This window comes from Symphalangus syndactylus, chromosome 17 (genome assembly GCF_028878055.3).
Source record: "Symphalangus syndactylus isolate Jambi chromosome 17, NHGRI_mSymSyn1-v2.1_pri, whole genome shotgun sequence".
Lineage (NCBI taxonomy): Eukaryota > Metazoa > Chordata > Mammalia > Primates > Hylobatidae > Symphalangus > Symphalangus syndactylus.
Window position 1 is genome coordinate 16,694,040 of NC_072439.2, and position 22,133 is coordinate 16,716,172.

General features: G+C 55.9%; 2 protein-coding genes across 13 annotated transcripts in view; one reads left to right on the forward strand and one right to left on the reverse strand.

Moving 5' to 3' along the window:
• On the forward strand, positions 1-21,926 carry ERCC2 (ERCC excision repair 2, TFIIH core complex helicase subunit). Of its 12 annotated transcripts, none has more exons than XM_063620737.1 (25): positions 1-70; positions 373-472; positions 1,461-1,538; positions 1,611-1,673; positions 1,860-1,973; positions 5,829-5,945; positions 6,033-6,161; positions 6,430-6,553; positions 6,646-6,742; positions 6,856-6,989; positions 7,064-7,232; positions 9,393-9,511; positions 13,991-14,060; positions 14,147-14,216; positions 14,321-14,422; positions 15,994-16,057; positions 16,872-16,993; positions 18,415-18,507; positions 18,593-18,665; positions 18,916-18,986; positions 19,083-19,226; positions 19,389-19,532; positions 19,865-19,930; positions 20,035-20,136; positions 20,272-21,926. In XM_063620737.1, exons 1-24 carry the CDS (start codon positions 66-68, stop codon positions 20,125-20,127), a joined length of 2,361 nt encoding a protein of 786 aa, XP_063476807.1. In that variant the 5' UTR covers positions 1-65; the 3' UTR covers positions 20,128-20,136; positions 20,272-21,926. The 12 variants fall into 12 exon arrangements, with proteins under 12 accessions (XP_063476807.1, XP_063476809.1, XP_063476806.1 ...); XM_063620739.1 differs by having other exon boundaries at positions 6,033-6,149; XM_063620736.1 differs by having other exon boundaries at positions 20,035-21,926.
• Positions 20,250-22,133, reverse strand: part of KLC3 (kinesin light chain 3) — an 11,077-nt gene continuing 9,193 nt past the window's right edge. The window contains exons 9-13 of the mRNA XM_055251152.2: positions 21,309-21,399; positions 21,193-21,230; positions 20,997-21,103; positions 20,732-20,795; positions 20,250-20,459 (exon numbers count right to left, since the gene is read on the reverse strand). Of these exons, the coding sequence (XP_055107127.1) occupies positions 20,388-20,459; positions 20,732-20,795; positions 20,997-21,103; positions 21,193-21,230; positions 21,309-21,399 (372 nt within the window). The 3' untranslated portion in view covers positions 20,250-20,387. The remainder of the gene's footprint in view (positions 20,460-20,731; positions 20,796-20,996; positions 21,104-21,192; positions 21,231-21,308; positions 21,400-22,133) is intronic.

Below are 22,133 nucleotides of genomic sequence, written 5' to 3' on the forward strand. Positions count from 1 at the left end.
CCGGGCTCTCGCTGGATATTCATGAGGGAGGCGGGTCGACGCCGCTGCACAGTCTGGCCGGCGCCATGAAGTGAGCAGGGGGCTGGGGGTCGCGGCTCGGTAGCGGGTGCGGGGAGTCTTGAAGATGGGGTCTTTGGGGGGCGCGCCTGGGTCCCCAGGGGGGCGAGGGGAGGCTGAAGGGGTGGGGCGGGGGCAGCCGCAGGGAGCCGCGGTGATAGCGAGGAGACACTGAGGGGGCCTCGAGGCTCCTGAGGACCTGAGGGTTACCGGGGGCGCCGGGCAGGTCACCCTTTTGGGCCCGACAACCGGGCAGTGTGGAGGCGGGAGAGGGGCTGAGGGGACGGGAACTGACCCAGCAGCCCCTGCCGCCAGGCTCAACGTGGACGGGCTCCTGGTCTACTTCCCGTACGACTACATCTACCCCGAGCAGTTCTCCTACATGCGGGAGCTCAAACGCACGCTGGACGCCAAGGTGGGTGGCCGGCGGGCCCGACCCGCGCACCCGACCGGTGGGGCTGCCACGCCTGGGCCTAAGACAGATTGCAGGACGTCTGGATTTTAGAAGTCCGAGGTCCTTGGGAATCCAGGACCTCATAATCTTCCGTTATCTAAAATAATAATGGTGAATAGGCTGGGCGCGGTGGCTCGCGCCTGTAATCCCAGCGCTTTGGGAGGCCGAGGCGGGCGGATCACTTGAGGTCAGGAGTTGGAGACCAGCCTGGCCAACATGGTGAAACCCCGTCTGTGCTAAAAATACAAAAGTTAGCCAGGTGTGGTGGCAGGCGCCTGTAATCCCAGCTACTCGGGAGGCTGAGGCAGGAGAATCGCTTGAGGCCAGGAGTTGGAGGCTGCAGTGAGCCATGATTGTGCCACTGCATTCCAGCCTGGGCAACAGAGTGAGACCTGTCTCTTAAAAAAGAAGGGAGAAAAGTTCACTATATATCAGCTACTGTGCTAAATATTTAACCTGAAATTTCTCACTAATCCTCACAGTCGTGTTATGAGGAAGGTTTTATTATTAGGCCCATTTTATTTTATTTATTTATTTTTGAGATTGAATTACAGGTGCAAGCCACCACATCTGGCTAATTTTTTGTATTTTTAGTAGAGACGGGGTTTCACCTTGTTGGCCCAGCTGGTCTCGAACTTCTGACCTCAGGTGATCCACCTGCCTCGGCCTCCCAAAGTGCTGGGATTACAGGTGTGAGCCACCACGCCTGGCCTTAGGCCCATTTTAGAGATAGGGATACTGAGGTCTGGGAAGGTGAAGGTACTTGCCTAAGACCACTCAACAAGGAGGAGGCAGAAGTGAGGTTCAAACCCACTGCCCAATCTTAACTGCTGCTGTGTTATCCTGCTGTTCTGAGTTGGTGGCGTTGGGGGTTGGGGAGAGTCCCCAGAGTTTGTGTGCCCAAGGTTCTGAGACCCTGTGTGTTGCCCCTCTGGTCCCCAACATGCAGGGTCATGGAGTCCTGGAGATGCCCTCAGGCACTGGGAAGACAGTGTCCCTGTTGGCCCTGATCATGGCATACCAGCGGGTGAGTGATGCGCTGAACCCGTAAAGGCAGACGAAGGGGTGGACAGGGACTGAGTCTGCTTGTTATCTGCAGGCATATCCGCTGGAGGTGACCAAACTCATCTACTGCTCAAGAACTGTGCCGGAGATTGAGAAGGTGAGCCGGGACTCATCCTGGTGCTCCAGCCCCACTGTTCCTAGGCCCCATTGGTCCCCCTGGTGGTGGCCGTCACCAGCTTTTGGGGGTGTTTGGGAAGCTGGGGAAGAGGCTGGGACCTGGCAGGGCAGGGGTTTGTGCCTCCAATGAACACAAGCTCCCCCTGCCCCCCCAACTTTGGAGTAGGTGATCGAAGAGCTTCGAAAGTTGCTCAACTTCTATGAGAAGCAGGAGGGCGAGAAGCTGCCATTTCTGGGGCTGGCTCTGAGCTCCCGCAAAAACTTGTGTATTCACCCTGAGGTGAGCACCCGTTCCTTCTCCTTGCCCTTAGCCCAAAGGTAGAGGAAACTCTTTCATCCAACCACAAGTCCTGGATCCCCAGGCCGGATCTCTTGCAAAGGCATGCAGTGGCTACACACAGAATTCCTATCTTAGTGGTCAAATTCTCATTCATCGTGGCCCAGGCAAGCACACTTCCTCCAGGGAGTCTTCGAATTCTACCCAGGCCTGGGAGAGGTTAAAAAGGCAGCTCTTAGAGTCTCTGGCAGGCCTGGTTTCCTGGCTCTGAAACTTACTAGCCGGGTATTTATGGAGAGACATTTTCTGCCACCTGGGCCGCAGTCTCCCTTTCTGTAAAATGGGGATAATTATGTACCTGCCTCATAAGGTTGCTGATGATAAAATTGGGTGAAATGTTGCAGCCGATGCCCTTAGCATGTACAAAGAGCTAAAAGAATGTTAGAAATTCTCATGATAGGCCAGGTGTGGTGGTTTACGCCTGTAGTCCCAGCACTTTGAGAGTCTGAGGTGGGCAGATCATTTGAGGCAGTTTGAGACCATCCTGGCCAACACGGCAAAACCCCATTTCTACTAAAAATACAAAACCCCATTTCTACTAAAAATACAAAAATTAGCCGGGGGTGGTGGTGCCACCATAATGTTGGTGCCATAATGTTGGTAATGCCAATTGCTTGTACCCGGGAGGCAGAGGTCACACCACTGCACTCCAGCCTGGGTGACAGAGTGAGACTGTCTTAAAAAAAAAAAAAAAAAGGAAATTGTCGTATTTATATGCATAATAATATATGACAAATACAATATTAGTAGTTATCATTAAATTATGCTATAAAATCATTGTACTTGGCTGGGCGTGGTGGCTCACGCCTATAATCCCAGCACTTTGGGAGGCCGAGGCAGGTGGACACCTGAGGTCGGGAGTTCGAGACCAGCCTGGCCAATATGGAGAAACCCCGTCTCTACTGAAAAAAAATAGAAAAATTAGCTGGGCACATGCCTGTAATCCCAGCTACTTGGGAGGCTGAGACAGGAGAATCACTCGAACCCCTGAGTGGGAGGTTGCAGTGAGCCGAGATCGTGCCACTGCACTCCAGCCTGGGCAACAAGAGTGAAACTCCGTCTCAAAAAAAAAAAAAAAAAAAAAAAAAAAAAAAATTGTACTCACTGTGTGCCAGGCACTGTTCTGAATACTGTACATGTGGTAACTCACAGAATGTATATATGCGTATATATCATACTTATATATGTGTGTGTATATATGTTTTTATGTGTGTGTGTATGTGTGTGTGTATATATATATATACACACATACATATATATATATTTTTTTTTTTTTTTTTTTTTTTTTTTTTTTTTTTTTTTGAGACGGAGTCTCACTCTGTCACCCAGGCTGGAGTGCAGTGGAGTGATCTTGACTCACTGCAAGCTCCACCTCCCGGGTTCATGCAGTTCTCCTGCCTCAGCCTCCTGAGTAGCTGGGATTACAGGCACCCCACTACACCCGGCTAATTTGTGTGTTTTTAGTAGAGACAGTGTTTCACCATGTTGGTTAGGCTGGTCTCTAACTCCCGACCTTGTGATCCGCCCGCCTCAGCCTCCCAAAGTGCTGGGATTACAGGCATGAGCCATCGTGCCCAGCCTTATTTATTATTATTATTTTTGAGATGCAGTTTCACTCCTGTTGCCCAGGCTGGAGTGCAGTGGCGTGATCTTGGTTCACCACAACCTCCACCTCCCAGGTTCAAGCGATTCTTCTGCCTCAGCTTCCTGAGTAGCTGGGATTACAGGTGCCCACAACCACGCCCGGCTAGTTTTTTGTGTTTTTAGTAGAGATGGGGTTTCATCGTGTTGGCCAGGCTGGTCTCAAACTCCCACGCTGGGCCCACAGACTATATATTATATCACATTATTTGTAAGAATATATGAGAAATAATACATCTGGTGGATGACAAAGAGCACAGGCCTCGGTGACTGATGAAAGGGGAAATGGAGAAGGAAGGGCTGGCTGCCTTGGAGCTTTCCCTTTGGCGTAGGAAAAGGATTTGTTCTTCAGAAAGATAGCCTTAGGCTGTGATGGTGCCTTAGAGGGTACAGAGCAGGTCAGGGGTGAGGGGAGTCCCAGACTGTGCGGAACCTTCTTTGATTCTTAGGCCCTGCCAGGGTTCCATGTGTTTTGGCATTTCCAAGGATGAAGTAGTTATCCTCAACCTATATACTAAAGATTTTTCAAGGCTTATTGTTTTAAAATATTAGTTTTGGGCCAGGTGCGGTGGCTCACGCCTGTAATCCCAGCACTTTGGGAAGCTGAGGCGGGTGGATCACCTGAGATCAGGAGTTCGAGACCAGCTTGATCAACATGGAGAAATCCTGTCTCTACTAAAAAGACAAAATTAGCTGGGTGTGGTGGCACATGTCTGTAATCCCAGCTACTCGGGAGGCTGAGACAGGAGAATCACTTGAACCTGGGAGGCGGAGGTTGTGTGAACCGAGATTGTGCCATTGCACTCCAGCCTGGGCAACAGAGCAAGACTCCGTTTCAAAAAATAATAAAAAATAAAATAAAATATTAGTTTTGGCTGGCTGGGCACGGTGGCTTAGCCTGTAATCCCAGCACTTTGGGAGGCTGAGGTGGGAGGATTGCTTGAGACCAGGAGTTTGAGACCAGCCTGGGCAACGTAGCAAGACCTCATCTCGACTAAGAAGACAAAAATTAACCGGGCATGGTGGTACACACCTGTGGCCTCAGCTACTCGGGAGGCTGAGGAGGGGAAGGATCACTTGAGCCTGGGACGTCAAGGATGTAGTGAGCCGTGATTGTGCCACTGCATTCTAGCCTGAGTAGCAGAGGGACTTGTCTCCAAAAATATGTATGTATAACTTGTAAGAATGTAACAATTTTGCTACTTGTTTTGAGAGGGAGTCTCCGTGGCCCAGGATGGAGTACAGTGGCATGATCTCGGCTCACTGCAACCTCTGCCTCCTGGGTTCAAGGGATTCTCCTGCCTCAGCCTCCTGAGTAGCTGGGATTTCAGGTGTGCACCACCACACCTGGCTCATTTTTTTTTTTTTTTTTTTTTTTTTTTTTTTTTTGAGACGGAGTCTTTCTCTGTCCCCCAGGCTGGAGTGCAGTGGCGCGATCTCAGCTCACTGCAAGCTCCGCCTCCCGGGTTCACGCCATTCTCCTGCCTCAGCCTCCCGAGTAGCTAGGACTACAGGCGCCCGCCAACACGCCCGGCTAATTTTTTGTATTTTTAATAGAGATGGGGTTTCACCGTGTTAGCCAGGATGGTCTCGATCTCCTGACCTCGTGATCCGCCCGCCTCGGCCTCCCAAAATGCTGGGATTACAGGCTTGAGCCACCGCGCCCGGCCTTCATTTTTGTATTTTTATTTTTATTTATTTTTTTGAGATGGAGTCTCGCTCTGTTGCCCAGGCTGGAGTGCTGTGGCGCAATCTCTGCTCACTGCAACCTCCGCCTCCCGGGTACAAGTGATTCTTCTGCCTCAGCCTCCCGAGTAACTGGGATTACAGGTGTGTGCCACCACGCCTGGCTAATGTATTTTTAGTGGAGACAGGGTTTCACCATGTTGGCCAGGCTGTTCTCGAACTCCTGACCTCGTGATCTCCCCACCTCGGCCTCACAAAGTGCTGGGATTACAGGTGTGAGCCACCACGCCCAGCCCAACTTTACTACTCTTGTATCCCTGCATTAAGTTCCCACGTGTCTTAAGGAATAATGCAACAGACTGAGGTTCAAGTTGTCTAAAACCCCAGCCAGCTGGGAGGTGTGGAGACCTGGGTTTGAAGAGTGGTTGGGTTTCCACCCTGTCTGGGTGCTAAGATGCCCCACACCCCCAGGTGACACCCCTGCGCTTTGGGAAAGACGTCGACGGGAAATGCCACAGCCTCACAGCCTCCTATGTGCGGGCGCAGTACCAGCATGACACCAGCCTGCCCCACTGCCGCTTCTATGAGGTTCCTGGAGGGCAGGACTGAGGGAGGGAGGCAGGACGGGTCACCTGAGGCTGGCAGCCTCTCTGACCCCTGGCACTCTTGTCCCAGGAATTTGATGCCCATGGGCGCGAGGTGCCCCTCCCCGCTGGCATCTACAACCTGGATGACCTGAAGGCCCTGGGGCGGCACCAGGGCTGGTGCCCATACTTCCTTGCTCGATACTCAGTGAGGAGGCTGGTAGGGTGGGCAGAGGGGCGAGTGTAAGGGTGTGGGCTGCCCGCCCGTCTCCTGTCTGCCCGTGTCTGTTGCTTGCTGTGAGTCTGCCTGTCTGCATCTCCCTGTTGGTGGGTGCCCATGTCTGTCAGTCTGTCTCTATCCATCTGCTCATACTTCTGCCTGGCCTGTGTCTGCCTCTGCAGGCCTGTGTGGGAGTGACGGGCCAGTGTGGCCAGGGGTAGGGGTTGGGGTGGCAGGGCCCTGGTAACCCTGCTCCCCGTCCCCACAGATCCTGCATGCCAATGTGGTGGTTTATAGCTACCACTACCTCCTGGACCCCAAGATTGCAGACCTGGTGTCCAAGGAACTGGCCCGCAAGGCCGTCGTGGTCTTCGACGAGGCCCACAACATTGGTGAGGGGGGCGCCAGGGGCCAAAGGGACGCCAGCCCCTCTGAGTGAGGCCCCTGCAGGCCTGCCTGAGCTGGCTCTCTCCCCCTTCTCCAGACAACGTCTGCATCGACTCCATGAGCGTCAACCTCACCCGCCGGACCCTTGACCGGTGCCAGGGCAACCTGGAGACCCTGCAGAAGACGGTGCTCAGGTGGGGCCGGGGACGGCTGGCGGTGGTGCCCGCCCTGCCCCTGGGACCCTGGCCTCTGTCTGACTTGTCCCCGGGTTGCCAGCCCATCCCAGCCCCAGCTGATCTCCCCGCAGGATCAAAGAGACAGACGAGCAGCGCCTGCGGGATGAGTACCGGCGTCTGGTGGAGGGGCTGCGGGAGGCCAGCGCCGCCCGGGAGACCGACGCCCACCTGGCCAACCCTGTGCTGCCCGACGAAGTGCTGCAGGGTGAGCCCCCACCCCCGGCTGCCCCCTAGTCCCTTTCCCACCTCCCCGTGGCCGCTGATAGCGTCTCCTCGCAGAGGCGGTGCCTGGCTCCATCCGCACGGCCGAGCATTTCCTGGGCTTCCTGCGGCGGCTGCTGGAGTATGTGAAGTGGCGGCTGCGTGTGCAGCATGTGGTGCAGGAGAGCCCGCCTGCCTTCCTGAGCGGCCTGGCCCAGCGCGTGTGCATCCAGCGCAAGCCCCTCAGGTGCGGCCCCAGACAGCGCGGGGGGTGGGGGCTCGGCAGGTCCCGGTTATGCAGAGCCGTGTCCTCCACCCCTGTAGCCCCGGGTCACCATTGCAGCGTCAGGAGTGAGTGAGCTGGACGAGGCACGTGGGACCCTGTCTGTTCTAACCTGGCAGGTCCGGGGGCAAGGTTGGAGCTGATCCTGGGTCCCTGCGTTGGGCAGGGGCCTGGCAGGCAACACCTGGCTGGACTGGAGAATCTACCCCACCCAAAAGAGAGTAGTGGGAGCACCATTTACAGAGAGGCGGGCTGGGGAAGGAGCCAAGGAGGGTGGGAGGTGAAAGCTGGGAGCTAAGCCAGGTCACAGCGGCAGGGAGGGAGTGTGTTGAGAACCAACTGGTGGGGGCCTGGACAGGGTCTCCCGCTGGGAGCAGAAACCAGAACCTGGGCCTCGCAGGCTGGGAGCTGGGGGAGGAGGCCCCGGCCCATGTCTCTTCCCACCGATGCCTCTAATCTTCCAAACCTGAGGGCAGGGGCGTCCCCATGGAGCAGTCTGGGCGCATTTTGGGGGAGTCAGTCTTTTGAGGCACTGGGCAGGCAGAGAATGACCAAGGGATACGAGGGGGCTTTTCCTTTGGGTAAGTCACGGGTCTTCTCTGAACTGCAGTTTCCTCCTTTGTAAAATGGCCAAGGAGTCGGATCTTTACTTCACAGGGTTCTATGGTGGTTAATGAGAGAGCAGTGAAGCCAATCACCTACCCTGCCTTGAGCACTAAGGAGGAGCTTTATGTTCCTTACCTCAGTTGCACCCCCAGTACGGCATCCCCACCCTGCAAATGAGGACGCTGGGACTCCCAGAGGGGAAGCTTTTGCCCGGAGCCACACAGCACTGTGCCCGGTAGTTGGGGCTTGAAGCCAGGCCTATGGGCTCCAAAGGCCCTGGCTGCCCTGCCTCTGTGGGTGAGGCCACCTTCCGTGTGGGTTTGCCCATCTTCCCCAGGATTGGAGACTTGTGAGGGCAAAGAGGGGATCTCAGTCACTCAACACACATTCCCCAAGTGTCTGCTCCATGCTGGGGACACAGCTGTAGAGGCTGCATGGCCCAGTGGAGGGGACAGACTCATCCCCAGCTAGCGACCAGCCAGGGTAGGCCTAGCCTGGGGTTAGAGGAGCCAGGCTGGGAGGGCTGAAGTGTGGGAGGCAGGTTTGCAAGTGTGACTGCCCACCTGGCTTCAAACTAGCTGCTCCATGACCTGTCCCCGAGGCTGAGAGCCTCAACCCTGCCTGTGTGGGGTTGTGGCCGAGTGACCCTGCACATGAGTGAGTGTGTGGACGCAGTATCCGTGGGACTCTGTGGGATGTGGGTGATGACTGCATTCCTCTGTGAGCCCATGGGGTTCCAACACTGTGTGTGTCCCCACAGGTGCATGAGAGGCAGTGGGAGAGGTTCTGGGTGTGAATGGGTGACCATGTGGCCATGCAGGATTAATGCCATGACTGGGGGGTTCTGGGTGTGATTGTGCATCTCCTGTTTTGATCAGAACCCACTTAGGGCCGGGTGCAGTGGCTCGCACCTGTCATCCCAGCACTTTGGGAGGCCGAGGCAGGTGGATCACGAGGTCAGAAGTTCGAGACCAGCCTGGTCAACATAGTGAAACCCCATCTCTACTAAAAGTACAAAAATTAGCTGAGTGTGGTTGTGGGCACCTGTAATCCCAGCTACTTGTGAGGCTGAGGCAGGAGAATCATTTGAACCCAGGAGGCGGAGGTTGCAGTGAGCCGAGATGGCGCCAGTGCTGTCTAGCCTGGATGACAGGGCAAGACTCCATCTGAAAAAAAAAAAAAAAAGGAAAAAAAACCCACTTAGGAGGTCGTGCTAGCAGGTGTGACAAGTGACCACATGACTCTGGAGTGTCTGATTATTGCTCTGTCTGTGCCATTATATGGCAGTGGCTGTTTGTGACATGCAGGTGTACAGTGTGGGGGTGTTCCAAAACAGGCCCAGTGCCCACCCTCACCGAGTGACCATTGTCTGGGGAGACGGGCACATGACCATGATGGCAGAGGAGTGCCCACTATCTGGGGAGACAGGCACGTGACCGCCATGATGGCGGAGGCAGGATTGCTGGTCTTGTTCATGTTTCCATCTGCCCCCCTGACCCCATCGCTCCTCCCCACCAGATTCTGTGCTGAACGCCTCCGGTCCCTGCTGCACACTCTGGAGATCACCGACCTTGCTGACTTCTCCCCGCTCACCCTCCTTGCTAACTTTGCCACCCTTGTCAGCACCTACGCCAAAGGTAAGCTCACCTTTTCCTGTCCCTGCTGGGCCTCCTAGCAGCTGGAATCGGGGTCCCAGCAGAGTCTAGAGGGTTGTTGGCAGGAACTTGGACACACAGGGCTTTGTGGGGTGTGGCTTGGAAGTGTGGGCTCTATTTTGAAGGTAGTGGGGAGCCATAGATAGTTCTTGAGTAAGCCTCGTGCTCAGATTTATATTTTCACAGACTTCCTCGGGCTGCAGAGTGGAGAAGGATGGCATGGGCAGTGGTAAGGGATGAGGCCAGAGAAATTCTATGGGGTCAGCTCACACTAGAGGGCACGGTAATGAGTTGATCTTTGTGCTCCTGAGGGCACTGGGGAGCCATGGCAGGTTCTAGCAAGCAAGGTGCCAGGTCAGATTTGTGCTTTTTTTTTTTTTTTTTTTTTTTTTTTTTTTTGACGGAGTCTTGCTCTGTTGCCAGGCTGGAGTGCAGTGGTGTGATCTTGGCTCACTGCAGCCTCCGCCTCCTGGGTTCAAGCAATTCTCCTGCCTCAGCCTCCCGAGTATCTGGGACTACAGGTGCGTGCCACTACGCCCAGCTAATTTTTGTATTTTTAGTAGAGATGGGGTTTCACCATGTTGGCCAGGATGGTCTCGATCTCCTGACCTCATGATCCACCAGCCTCGGCCTTCCAAAGTGTTGGGATTACAGGCGTGAGCCACCGCGCCCGGCCCAGATTTGTGCTTTGGAAAGATTTCTTCTGGGTGCCGGACGTGGTGGCTCATGCCTGTAATCCCAGCACTTTGGGACGGTGAGGCAGGCAGATGACCTGAGGTCAGGAGTTCGAGACCGGCCTGGTGAACATGGCGAAACCCTGTCTTTACTAAAAATACAAAAATTAGCCGGGGCCGGACATGGTGGCTCACGCCCATAATCCCAGCAGTTTGGGGGGCTGAGGTGGGCAGATCACTTGAGGTCAGGAGTTTGAGATCAGCCTGACCAACATGGTAAAACCTTGTCTCTGCTAAAAATACAACAATTTGCCAGGCGTGGTGGCAGGCTCCTGTAATCCCAGCTACTTGAGAGGCTGAGGCAGGAGAATTGCTTGAGCCCAGGAGGCAGAGGTTACAGTGAGCCAAGATTGTGGCACTGCACTCCAGCCTGGGCGACAGAGCAAGACTTCGTCTCAAAAAAAAAAAAAAAAGGCCGGGCTTGGTGGCTTAACGCCTGTAATCCCAGTATTTTGGGAGGCTGAGGCAGGCGGATCGCGAGGTCAGGAGATTGAGACCATCCTGGCTAACACGGTGAAACCCCATCTCTACTAAAAATACAAAAAATTAGCTGGGCGTGGTGGCGGGTGCCTGTAGTCCCAGCTACTCAGGAGGCTGAGGCAGGAAAATGGCGTGAACCCAGGAGGCAGAGCTTGCAGTGAGCCGAGATCGTGCCACTGCACTCCAGCCTGGGTGACAGAACAAAGACTCTGTCTCAAAAAGAAAAAAAAAATAGGCCTGACGTAGTGGCTCATGTCTGTAATCCCAGCACTTTGGGAGGCCAAGGTGGGTGGATCACCTGAGGTCAGGAGTTCGAGACCAGCCTGACCAATGTGGTGAAACCCCGTCTCTACTAAAAATACAAAAATTAGCTGGACGTGGTGGTGCGCACCTGTAGTTCCAACTACTCAGGAGGCTGAGACAGGAGAATTGCTTGAACCTGGGAGGCAGAGGTTGCAGTGAGCTGAGATCACACCAGCTGCACTCCAGCCTGGGCAAAAACGAGAGTCGGTCTCAAAAAAAAAAAAAAAAAAAAAAAAAAAAGAGAAAGTTCTTCTGGCAGGGACTAGAGGCAGGATACGGGGTGGCAGGCAGGGACCTGAGCAGGAGGGGAGGGGCCTTGGCCAGGATGTGGCCATGGGGAGACAGAAAGGTATGGTTTGGAGAGAGATGTGGGAGGTAGAGGCTGGGATGTGGGGAGCATGGTGCCTGGGTTTTGGGACCAGGGACAAGAGGAGTAGAGGCTGATGTTCAGATTTTCAGGTTGCGAGAGAGGGGCATCGTTCTGGAGGCTTTATGGGCCAGTGTTCCCTCGCCATCCTCAGCATGAAGCTGACCAGGGGCTCAGTCTGCCTCCTGGGGGTTTCTCCTGTACTCAGGAAACCAGATCGGGCCTCGTGTCCTGCGGCAGGGCCTGACAGGAGGATGGAGATCTGGGCCCCTGCCCTGGGGCTGGGTAGCGAGGAATGCTGGCTGCTGCTTCTGCCTCTGTTTCTCTGTCCTGCCGCATCTTCCATCCCTGCCTTTGTCGTTCTCTACCCGCTATTTCCCATCGGCCAACACCTCATGTTCTTTCACCTGGATTATCCTTCCTCATCTTCCTCATCCCCCAACCACCTCCCCCTCATCCTTAGGTTCTCAGCTTAGCAGAGATGTCTCCTCCTCCAGGAAGCCCTCCCTGACCCTCTGGGCACCTCTGTCCCAGCACTGCTCACTCTCAGTCATCACTATCTGAGGACAAGTCTGTCTCCTACTGGACTGTGAACCCATGCAAGCAGGGGCAAGGCTGGCTAGGTCACCACTGTGTCCCCAGCACAGAGGACTTGATTTTGTTTCACTGTGTGAAACTGAATATATAAATTCATTCATTCATTTATTTCTTCAACAAACAGGCCAGGCTCAGCACTGTGGAAGCAGCAGGAACCAAAAATGATCTCATCCCTAATCCCCCAGAACTTATATTCCAGACGGGAAAACCAGTAGCAAAGATGCAGCCAAATAAACAAGGAAATAATTCCAGAAAGTGACAGTTATCATGAAAAAAAAATACGTTATTGTGTTGGAATATGTCTGCGTAGAAAAGGTGGTGGGGGAGGGCCTCTCTGAGGGGCTGACTTTTTTTTTTTTTTTTTTTTTTTTTTTTTTTTTTTTTAAGACGGAGTCTTGCTCTGTCACCCAGGCTGGAGTGCAGTGGCGCAATCTCGGCTCACTGCAAGCTCCATCTCCTGGGTTCACGCCATTCTCCTGCCTCAGCCTCTCCGAGTAGCTGGGACTACAGGCGCCTGCCACCATGCCCGGCTAATTTTTTTTGTATTTTTAGTAGAGACGGGGTTTCACCATGGTCTCGATCTCCTGACCTCGTGATCCGCCCGCCTCGGCCACCCAAAGTGCTGGGATTACAAGCGTGAGCCACCGTGCCCAGCCGGGGCTGACTTTTGAGCAGTCTCAGACGACCAAATGGAGCCGCCTTGGGAGGTTTTCCAGGCCGCATGGGACCAGCAAGTATAAAGGCTCGGGGAGACTGAGCCTGCTGATTTTTGGAGGTCAGGCACCAGGCCACTGGAGGCATGAGGGGGCCATGGGAGGCTTCTGGGGGTGGGGAGGTGACATGCCAGACTCAGGTTTCCATAGGGTCCCTCTGGCTGCCGTGAAGCGAGCAGGGGATGATGGGTCCAGGCAGGAGGTGATGGTGGCTGGCCCCGCGTGGGGTCGAGGGCAGTGGTCGGATTGCAGGTAGGTTTTGGAGGCAGAGCTGCCTGGCTTTGCTGATAGCTTAGGTAGAAAGGTCGTGGGAAGCCAGGCGCAGTGGCTCATACTTGTTTTTTTTTTTTTTTTTTTTTTTTTTTTTTTTTTTTTTTTTTTTGAGACGGAGTCTTGCTCTGTCACCCAGGCTGGAGTGCAGTGGCGCAATCTCGGCTCACTGCAAGCTCCGCCTCCCGGGTTCACGCCATTCTCCTGCCTCAGCCTCTCCGAGTAGCTGGGACTACAGGCGCCCGCCATCACGCCCGGCTAATTTTTTGTCTTTTTAGTAGAGACGGGGTTTCACCATGGTCTCGATCTCCTGACCTCGTGATCCGCCCGCCTCGGCCTCCCAAAGTGCTGGGATTACAAGCGTGAGCCACCGCGCCCAGCCGGCTCATACTTGTAATCCCGGCACTTTGGGGGCCTGAGGCGGGCAGATCACTGGAGGTCCCCCGTCTCTACTAAAAATAGAGAAATTAGCTGGGTGTGTTGTAGGGGGGTGTATCTGTAATCCCAGCTACTCAAGAGGCTGAGGCAGGAGAATCAATCACTTGAACCCAGGAGGCGGAGTTTGCAGTGCGCTGAGATTGTGCCACTGTACTCTAGCCTGGGCGACAGAGTGAGACTCCATCTCAAAAAACAAAAACAAGAAAAGGCCGTGGGAGAAAGCTTGAGGCTCTGGCTCCTGGCTTTGGCGTGGGTGCTGGGTGGCCCCTGCAGTGCTGGGAGAGTGAGCAGTGGGCAGGGCTGTGGCGCTCTCTACTTGGGATCCTTCATGAAAGTTTGCACAGGTATGGGCCATGTGGAGAAGCGGACAGGTTGGGGTGTATTTTGAACTCAGATGCCTGGTTTGGGGCTTAAGCAGCTCATGTTTGGTCGCATTCACTCCCGGGCAGTATGGGGTGGAGATTGGGGTGAAGCGAGGGAGCGGGAGAGGGAATGACTGAGTGGGTGCAGCTGTGGCTGTAGTAGGGGAATCTCACCCCTCCTTGCCTGCCCTCTGCAGGCTTCACCATCATCATTGAGCCCTTTGATGACAGAACCCCGACCATTGCCAACCCCATCCTGCACTTCAGGTGGGACCCTGCCCGGTGAGGGTGTGAATGCACTGTGGGTCGGGGGCCCAGCCCCCCGGGCCCTCACTGCCCTCATCTCTCTCCAGCTGCATGGACGCCTCGCTGGCCATCAAACCCGTATTCGAGCGTTTCCAGTCTGTCATCATCACGTCTGGGGTGAGGACCCTTCCCCTGGCCCCTCCTAGTCCCTGGCCTCCCTCCATGGGCCTCCTGGTCCCTGCCCAGTCCTGCTGAGATCCCTCCCACTGTCCCCCCTACAGACACTGTCCCCACTGGACATCTACCCCAAGATCCTGGACTTCCACCCTGTCACCATGGCAACCTTCACCATGACGCTGGCACGGGTCTGCCTCTGCCCTATGGTGAGTGGGAGAGGCTAGGGCTGGGGCTGGGAGGGGAGATGGGGGCAAGGGGCCGCCCTCCTTCCTTGGCTTTCCCCACTGCTCAGGCAGGGGAGAGCTTTACAGCGAAGAGGCTGGGTTCGGGATTCAGACAGACTTAGGCTTGATTCTGCTTCTGTGGGGGCTCGACTCTCAAGCCTCAGTTTTCTCATCTGTGAAATGGGAATGTATCCTCCCCAATCTCCCAGGGTGGTTGAGAGGATTGAGAGAGAGAACTGGGGTAAAACACTTAGGTCGCCCAGGGCCTGGCACAGGTAGGCGTTTAGTCAGCATCTTAGTTAACATCTTGCCGGTATGTGGTCTGGCTGTGACCCGGGTAAGTGAGCCTTCCTCTCCGTCTCCGTCTCTGTAACACGTACATGTCAGCATGGGCCCTCAGTCCCTTATCTGAAGTCTGGAGGCTGGATGTGGTTTTTTGTTTTTGTTTTTGTTTTTGTTTGGAGACGGAGTCTTGCTCTGTTGCCCAGGCTGGAGTGCAGTGGCGCGGATCTCAGCTCACTGCAACCTCCGCCTCCTGGATTCAGGTGATTCTCCTGCTTCAGCCTCCTGAGTAGCTGGGATTACAGGCATGTGCCACGATGCCCAGCTAATTTTTGTAATTTTAGTAGAGACGGGGTTTCACCATGTTGGCCAGGCTGGTCTGAAACTCCTGACCTCAAGTGATCTGCCCGCCTGGTTCTCCCAAAGTGCTGGGATTACAGGCGTGAGCCACTGCATGCGGCCGTTTGTTTTGGAATTCAGAATTTTCCAGCCTTTAGAGACAAGGCATATGCTGTGTGGTGTGTGATGCCCTCAGTGGGATCTGGGCGGCTCCCCGGAGTTAAACTCCTATTTTGGCAGTAAAAGATTTGGAAGCATCACACTGAGGAGTAAGTCAGGCCTCTGGAGAGACTCGGGGCAGGGCAGGTTTTGCTACTTAATGAGTTTGTGCCAAACTTGAAAAAGAAATGTGTTCATAGCTTTTGGCTTTTGGAGTTGCCTGTCAGAGGTTGTGGACCTGTAATGACCCCTACTGCATGGTGGTTGTGTGAGGTTGCCAGCTGGTGGGATGCCCACTGGCATGGTGAGGGGTGTTCTTCGGGATCCAGCTGGCCCAGGGCCTGGGGCTGGCTAGAGTGTAGCTGCTGGTGGAGAGTGTGGACAGACTCAGGTCCAGTTCCATCTTTGCCACCCATTTGCTGTGTGACCTTGGGCAGGCAACTCACCTTCTCTGAGCCCAGGTCATTTGTGCAATGCAGATAACAGGGTTGCTGAGGGTTCATTCAATGACATTGTGTTTATAAAATAAGGTTTAGAGCAGACTGGGTGTGGTGGCTCATGCCTGTAATCCCAGCACTTTGGGAGGCCAAAGCAGGATGGTCGCTTGAGGCCAGGTGCTCAAGACCAGCCTGGGCAACATGGTGACACCCTGTCTCTATTTTAAAAAAAAAAAAAAAAAAAAAGCTTAGAACAGCACCAGCAGGTGGTCAGCACTCACACGCTGGAGCAGTTGCTGCTGCCTCACTTATCGTGATCTCTGTTGCTCTCTTCAGATCATCGGCCGTGGCAATGACCAGGTGGCCATCAGCTCCAAATTTGAGACCCGGGAGGATATTGGTATGCTGCCAGTGGGGCTGGTTTCTGTGGGTTCCAAGAGGGGAGGTGTATCAGTCAGATGGGCTGAGTCATGCTGTTGTAACAAATATCCCTGGCCTCAGTTGCTCAGCCCAGAGCTTCCTTCTTGCCCGTGGTACACGTCCATTGTGAGCTGGTAGGGGCCTGCCCTGTGTCTCCTCACCTGGGAACCTCCACTGCTGGGTGTGTCAGAGGCAGCGTGATGTGACAGGTGGGATCACAGTGGTCACAGTGAATTGTACACTGGTTCCTAAGGGTGCTCCCCTGGAAGTGACACATGGCCTTTTTTTCAGACAGAGTCTTGCTCTGTTGCCTAGGCTGGAGTGCAGTGGCATGATCTCGGCTCACTGCAATCTCTGCCTTACGGGTTCAAGCGATTCTCGTGCCTCAGCCTCCCGAGTAGCTGGGATTACAGGTGTCTGCCACCACACCAGGCTAATTTTTGTATTTTTAGTAGACGGGGTTTCGCCATGTTGGCCAGGCTGATCTCAAACTCCTGACCTCAGATGATCCACCCGCCTCGGCCTCCCAAAGTGCTGGGATTACAGGCGTGAGCCACAGCGCCCCGGCCCCTTCTGCACTCATTTCATTGGCCATGGCAAATCACATAGCCAGGCGCGACTTCAGGAAGTGGCAAGGAGGGTCCTCAAACACGCCCGGGAGGAGGAGGAGGGGGATGTGTGTGAACAGCCTGACAGCCAGCCTCAGTGGGGTTTCCAGAAACTCCTAGTGGTTCTAAGACAGAGAAGGGAGGAGGACCTGGCCAGGAGAGGGCCCGATCTCTGGCCCCTTGCAGCTGTGATCCGGAACTATGGGAACCTCCTGCTGGAGATGTCTGCTGTGGTCCCCGATGGCATCGTGGCCTTCTTCACCAGCTACCAGTACATGGAGAGCACCGTGGCCTCCTGGTATGAGCAGGTACGCCTGGCCACCCCCTCCCTGCACCTGTTCTTCTCAGCCCCTGGCACTGCACCGCTGTGTCAGCTTCATTCCTCTTACACTCTGATGGTGACAGGTTTCCTGTGTGACAGGAGGGTGCGTGCAGCATGTAGGAATGGGGTGTAAGCAGCACACACCCCATGCCCCACCCCCAATACATCAGGCTGAGTACACAGATACAAGCCCCAATGTGGGCCCCTCCCTCAGAGGAGTACCCCGTGGCGGAGTCACCCCCACGTTCTAGGTTCCTTGCTCCTCTGCTGCTCTTTGGTGTTACCCCATCCCTGTGATCCTCCAGCACAGATGGTCTGGTGGGGAGGCCCAGGTAGCAGCTGTGACTCTAGCTGGGTTAGAGGAAGGTTCTAGAGAATTAAGGCTGGACCGAGACTCGGGGTGAGCCTCTCAAGGGTCTGCAGGAGCCCCTTCAGGGAAGCAGGTGGAGGAGGTCGTGGGGCATTCTGGAAACAGGGCTCACCACAGCCAGGCCCTGGATGACCAGCAGGACATGGGTGGCGGGGGGAGGCCACTCTGCACTTTGTGCCTCTGAGCACACTATGGCCAGGCTCTCAGGAGTGGGTGAAAGCACTTTGGGATGAGGTGAGTGAACTTGGCTACTCCAGGTATTGGAATGGCACACATGGGAGGTGGGAACCTCATCCTCACAGCCAGGACCTTGGCCTTGTGCTTCAATAGGTGGCTTCCACATGGCGGGAAAGGTGACCCAGTCCCCACAGCCCAGGTGCCTTTTGTGTCCTACTTAAGACACCTTTGCCTACCCCAAGGTCATGAAGAGAGGCTCCTGTGTTTCCTTCTAGGAGCTTGTGGTTTTAGCTTTCACGTCTAGGTCTATGAGGTACCTCAAATTCATCTTTGTATGTGGTGTGAAGTAGGGGGTCAAGGTTCATTTTCTGGTTCCATTTGGAAATCCACTTGCTCCAGTAAAAGCTCTCCCCACGGAACTGCACAGGTGGCTGTGTGTTTCTGGACTCCCCATTCTGTCCCACTGGTCTGTGTCTGTCCTTGCATTGGCTCCACACTGTCTCTATTGTAGTGTCATATGGGAAGTCTCAGGGCAGCCTCTGATTGGCTCTGCCTGCCTCACAGTCAGCCCCTCCACCAATCGCTGGCAGGGGTTGGGGTGCCCTGATTGGCCACCCCCTTGGGCCACATGCCTGCCCCACTTATCCAGCAGTGATTGGTTCCCCACCCAGATCACTGTTTCCCCAAAGAAGTGAGGTTGGAGAATTCCACCCTCCCTCCCCACATCTCACATGAGCCAGCTGAGGCCCAGAGAAATGGTGATGTGGGAGGCCCCGGAAGAGTTGGATGTAACCAGGATGGCCGTGCCCTGAACCCACCCTCTGCCACCCCCACCCTGACCTCCCTGGGTCCATCCCCAGGGGATCCTTGAGAACATCCAGAGGAACAAGCTGCTCTTTATTGAGACCCAGGATGGTGCGGAAACCAGTGTCGCCCTGGAGAAGTACCAGGAGGTGGGTATGCGAGGCCAGCGTGGAGGGGGTGGGGGAGGTGGCTCCGAGGAGTGACCCAACTTTCATCTCGGCCTCCCCACCTCAGGCCTGCGAGAACGGCCGCGGGGCCATCCTGCTGTCAGTGGCCCGGGGCAAAGTGTCCGAGGGAATCGACTTTGGTGAGTGGACTGGGCTCTTCCTCCCCAGAGCTCTCTGGAACACCTGCCCGCTCTGCTGTCTGCTCCCGCGGGGGACCACCCACCCACAGCCTAGGCGCACAGAGGGGCCCTCCACTCCCCTCTGTCCCTAGGCACCCAGCGGGAACACACCCTCTCTCCCCCAGACACAGCATCCTGGGGTGCGTGAGGCTGTCCCTGTCCCACCAGCCACATTTGTAATCCCCCTCGCCCCCTCTCCTCTGCCCACCAGTGCACCACTACGGGCGGGCCGTCATCATGTTTGGCGTCCCCTACATCTACACACAGAGCCGCATTCTCAAGGTGAGTAGCTGTGGCTCCCAGGGAGTCCCAAAGTGTTAGGGCCAGGGGAGGGATGGCTCCCCCACCTCCCCAACTTCTCATCCTCCGTATCTGCAGGCGCGGCTGGAATACCTGCGGGACCAGTTCCAGATTCGTGAGAATGACTTTCTTACCTTCGATGCCATGCGCCACGCGGCCCAGTGTGTGGGTCGGGCCATCAGGGGCAAGACGGACTATGGCCTCATGGTCTTTGCCGACAAGGTGCAGGTTCAGGGGTGCACCGTGCTCCCATCCCAGGCTCCAAGAACCAGGCTGTTTCCCGTTCATTTCCCAGATGGGGTGGGTCGCAGGGTGGAGAGTGGCCCAGGCTACCTGAGACTCGGGTCCTGACCTTCTCTCCCTGGCCTGCACTTCTCCCCACAGCGGTTTGCCCGCGGGGACAAGCGGGGGAAGCTGCCCCGCTGGATCCAGGAGCACCTCACAGATGCCAACCTCAACCTGACTGTGGATGAGGGTGTCCAGGTGGCCAAGTACTTCCTGCGGCAGATGGCACAGCCCTTCCACCGGGTGAGGCCTGCATCCCCCTCCCGGCACCCTCCCTGCTGAGCTCCTCCTCTAGAAAGGCCCCTTGGATTCTCCCCACTCCCCAACCTCAGCCTGCCTGTCCTCCTGCCCTCAGCAAAGAGAAGTTTATCGTGCATCTACGTGCCAGGCTCTAGGGGGTAGGGGGAGATTCGAGAGGCCACAGATGCCAGCAGGTGGCCCAGGCAAGGCAGGGTGAGAGAAGTTGGGGTGAGGAGGCATTGGGCGTTTTCAGGAGAGACTGCTGGCCTGGGGAAAGCCCGTCCTTCTCCGACTCCCTGGCTGGCTCCTCCCTCAGCCCCATCTTATGTTGACAGGGATGGCCCGCTCTGGATTATACTGACATCTCCAAATTCAAACATCCTGTCCCTACTGGCTGTCAGGTTGAAGACCCCTAATGCCCATCGGGGCGGGTGGTCGGGGAAGTGCAGCAGCTGCCTGGGCCCCTGCCCAACAGTGCCCTCCCCCTTTCCTCTGTTCTCTGCAGGAGGATCAGCTGGGCCTGTCCCTGCTCAGCCTGGAGCAGCTAGAATCAGAGGAGACGCTGCAGAGGATAGAGCAGATTGCTCAGCAGCTCTGAGCGGGGCAGGTGGGGCCATAAACGGTTCCTGGTGACTCCTGATTCTTGCCTGGCCCTGGGTCCCAGCAGCTCTGAGGCCGCAGCGGGGGTGGTGCTGGAAGGTCTTACGAACTCAGGTAACATTTCTCACTGTCACATCCACAGCCTTTAATCGCAGGAGAAGGCAGCTATCCACCAAGTACCCAGAGGCAGCGGGGGGATCCAGGAGATCCCTCCCACACTGTTCCCAAGAAGCTGCAGCCAATGCAGTTCACTGGACGTTAGTGGGGGCTCAGGTCCTGGGTACTGGCACTGAGGGTCCGAGGGGCCTTGTCCAGGTGCCAGCTGGGAAACTAGAGACAGGCACAGGGGATGGTTGGAGGGGAGGTGAGGGGCAGGTGCTACTACATCCACCTTCCAGCTCCAGGTCCAGCCTGGCAGCCAACTGTCCACCCCCCATCGCCTCTACCCCAAGTAAAACCCATCTTTGCTCCTGTCCTGGGTCTCTTCTGACACCAACCCACCACCTGCTGACTCCGACGCTGGCCCGACCTCCCTGCCTTTGCCTTATCTCTGCGCCTACCCACATGGCCCCCTCCATTTTTGACCCAGATGTCCCCCTCACCTGAGTCCCAGGAGCCCTTGGGGCATCCACATTCAGTGTGTTGAGTGACATGGCTCTCTTCATTCTGCAAAGGGGGCAGCAGGGAGGAAATGAGTGAATCCAGGAGTGGCCCCCCTCCACGAGAGACCTTTCCAGCACAGGGTTTGATCTGTGTGTATCACAGGGGAGATGGGAGCCATGGAAGGTTCTTGAGCATGACAGGGGGTGGGGTGGGCTGTGGATTCTGCTGATGTCAGGGCTCTTTGCCGACCTGATCAACACTCACCCGGCTGCCCCCGCCGCCCCCTCGCCTCGGATACGAGAGACCAGCTTCTCACTTCCTCGCCTGATAGACTCACGGATCTTGGAGAGTGAGCTGCTGCGGCGAAGGGTCTGGGGAGGGGCCGGGGATACTGCTCAGTCCCCCAAGTCTATGCAGTCCCCACACCCACCCCAGGAGCCGAAGCACAGCCCGTCCTCACCTGTTCTGCGTCACCAGCTGTGCCTGTATTGGGGGCACCTAGGGGGAAAGATGGGGGACATTGAGATGGGGACACAGAGAAGCCACCAGGAGGGAAGGCAGGGGCTAGGGGCTCACCAAGAGGGGCGGGTAGGTCCTCCTTGTGAAGGATTTCTTTGTACAGCTCTTCCGCTTGTTGGTACTTGTTCTGTTTCAGGTAGGCTGAGGCCTGCGGAGAAGGGAGTGTCTTGGGTGATCTTGGCTCTAGTCTGGGAACTTTTCGGACCCCAGTTCCCAACACTGCATCCAGTCCTGCTTTTTTTTGTTGTTTGTAGAGACAGGGTCTTAGTATGTTGCCCAGGCTGGTCTTGAACTCCTAGCCTCAAGTGATCCTCTTGCCTTGGACTCCCAAAGTGCTGGGGTTACAGGCGTGAGCCACCACACCTGGCCCCAGTCCCACTTCCTAATGTGCTGACCTGGCTGTATCCCTCCCCTGCCTAAAGCCTTGCCCTGGGGCAGAGTGGGCTTGGAGCTTGGCCCTACTTCCTGCGCAGGGGATGGAGGGCGGGCAGCCTCCTGTTTCCGCGCCTGTCTGTCCTACTTTGGGCTGGTGGCATGGCCTCTGTGCCTGTCTTCTCACGAAAAGTGGAGCGACAGCTCCCACCTCACAGGGACTCTAAGAACTAGCAATGTGGGGACCGGGCTAAGAGGGGAGCCGGCCACAGTGAGCTCAATAAATTTTGTCTGCTGCTGCCATCTGTGCCTGCCAGCTTCTTCACTGGCTGGCCTCTGGCTGCCATGGACTTACACGTTTCCTGATTCCGTGTTCTGTGCTGAGCCAGCTCCTGTGTCTGACACTTGCTCCAAGGGCCTGGCCTGGGGGGACCCCCCCCCCACCCTCATGGTGCTCACCCTGTATCCAACCAATGGGTGCCTCCCCAGGGCAGAACCCTCCACTCTGGG

Coding starts and splice junctions, on each gene's coding strand:
- ERCC2 (XM_063620736.1), top strand. Junction 1,974..5,828: donor ACTTGTGTATTCACCCTGAG/GTGAGCACCCGT, acceptor CCACACCCCCAG/GTGACACCCCTGCGCTTTGG. Junction 16,994..18,414: donor TGGCCTCCTGGTATGAGCAG/GTACGCCTGGCC, acceptor GTCCATCCCCAG/GGGATCCTTGAGAACATCCA.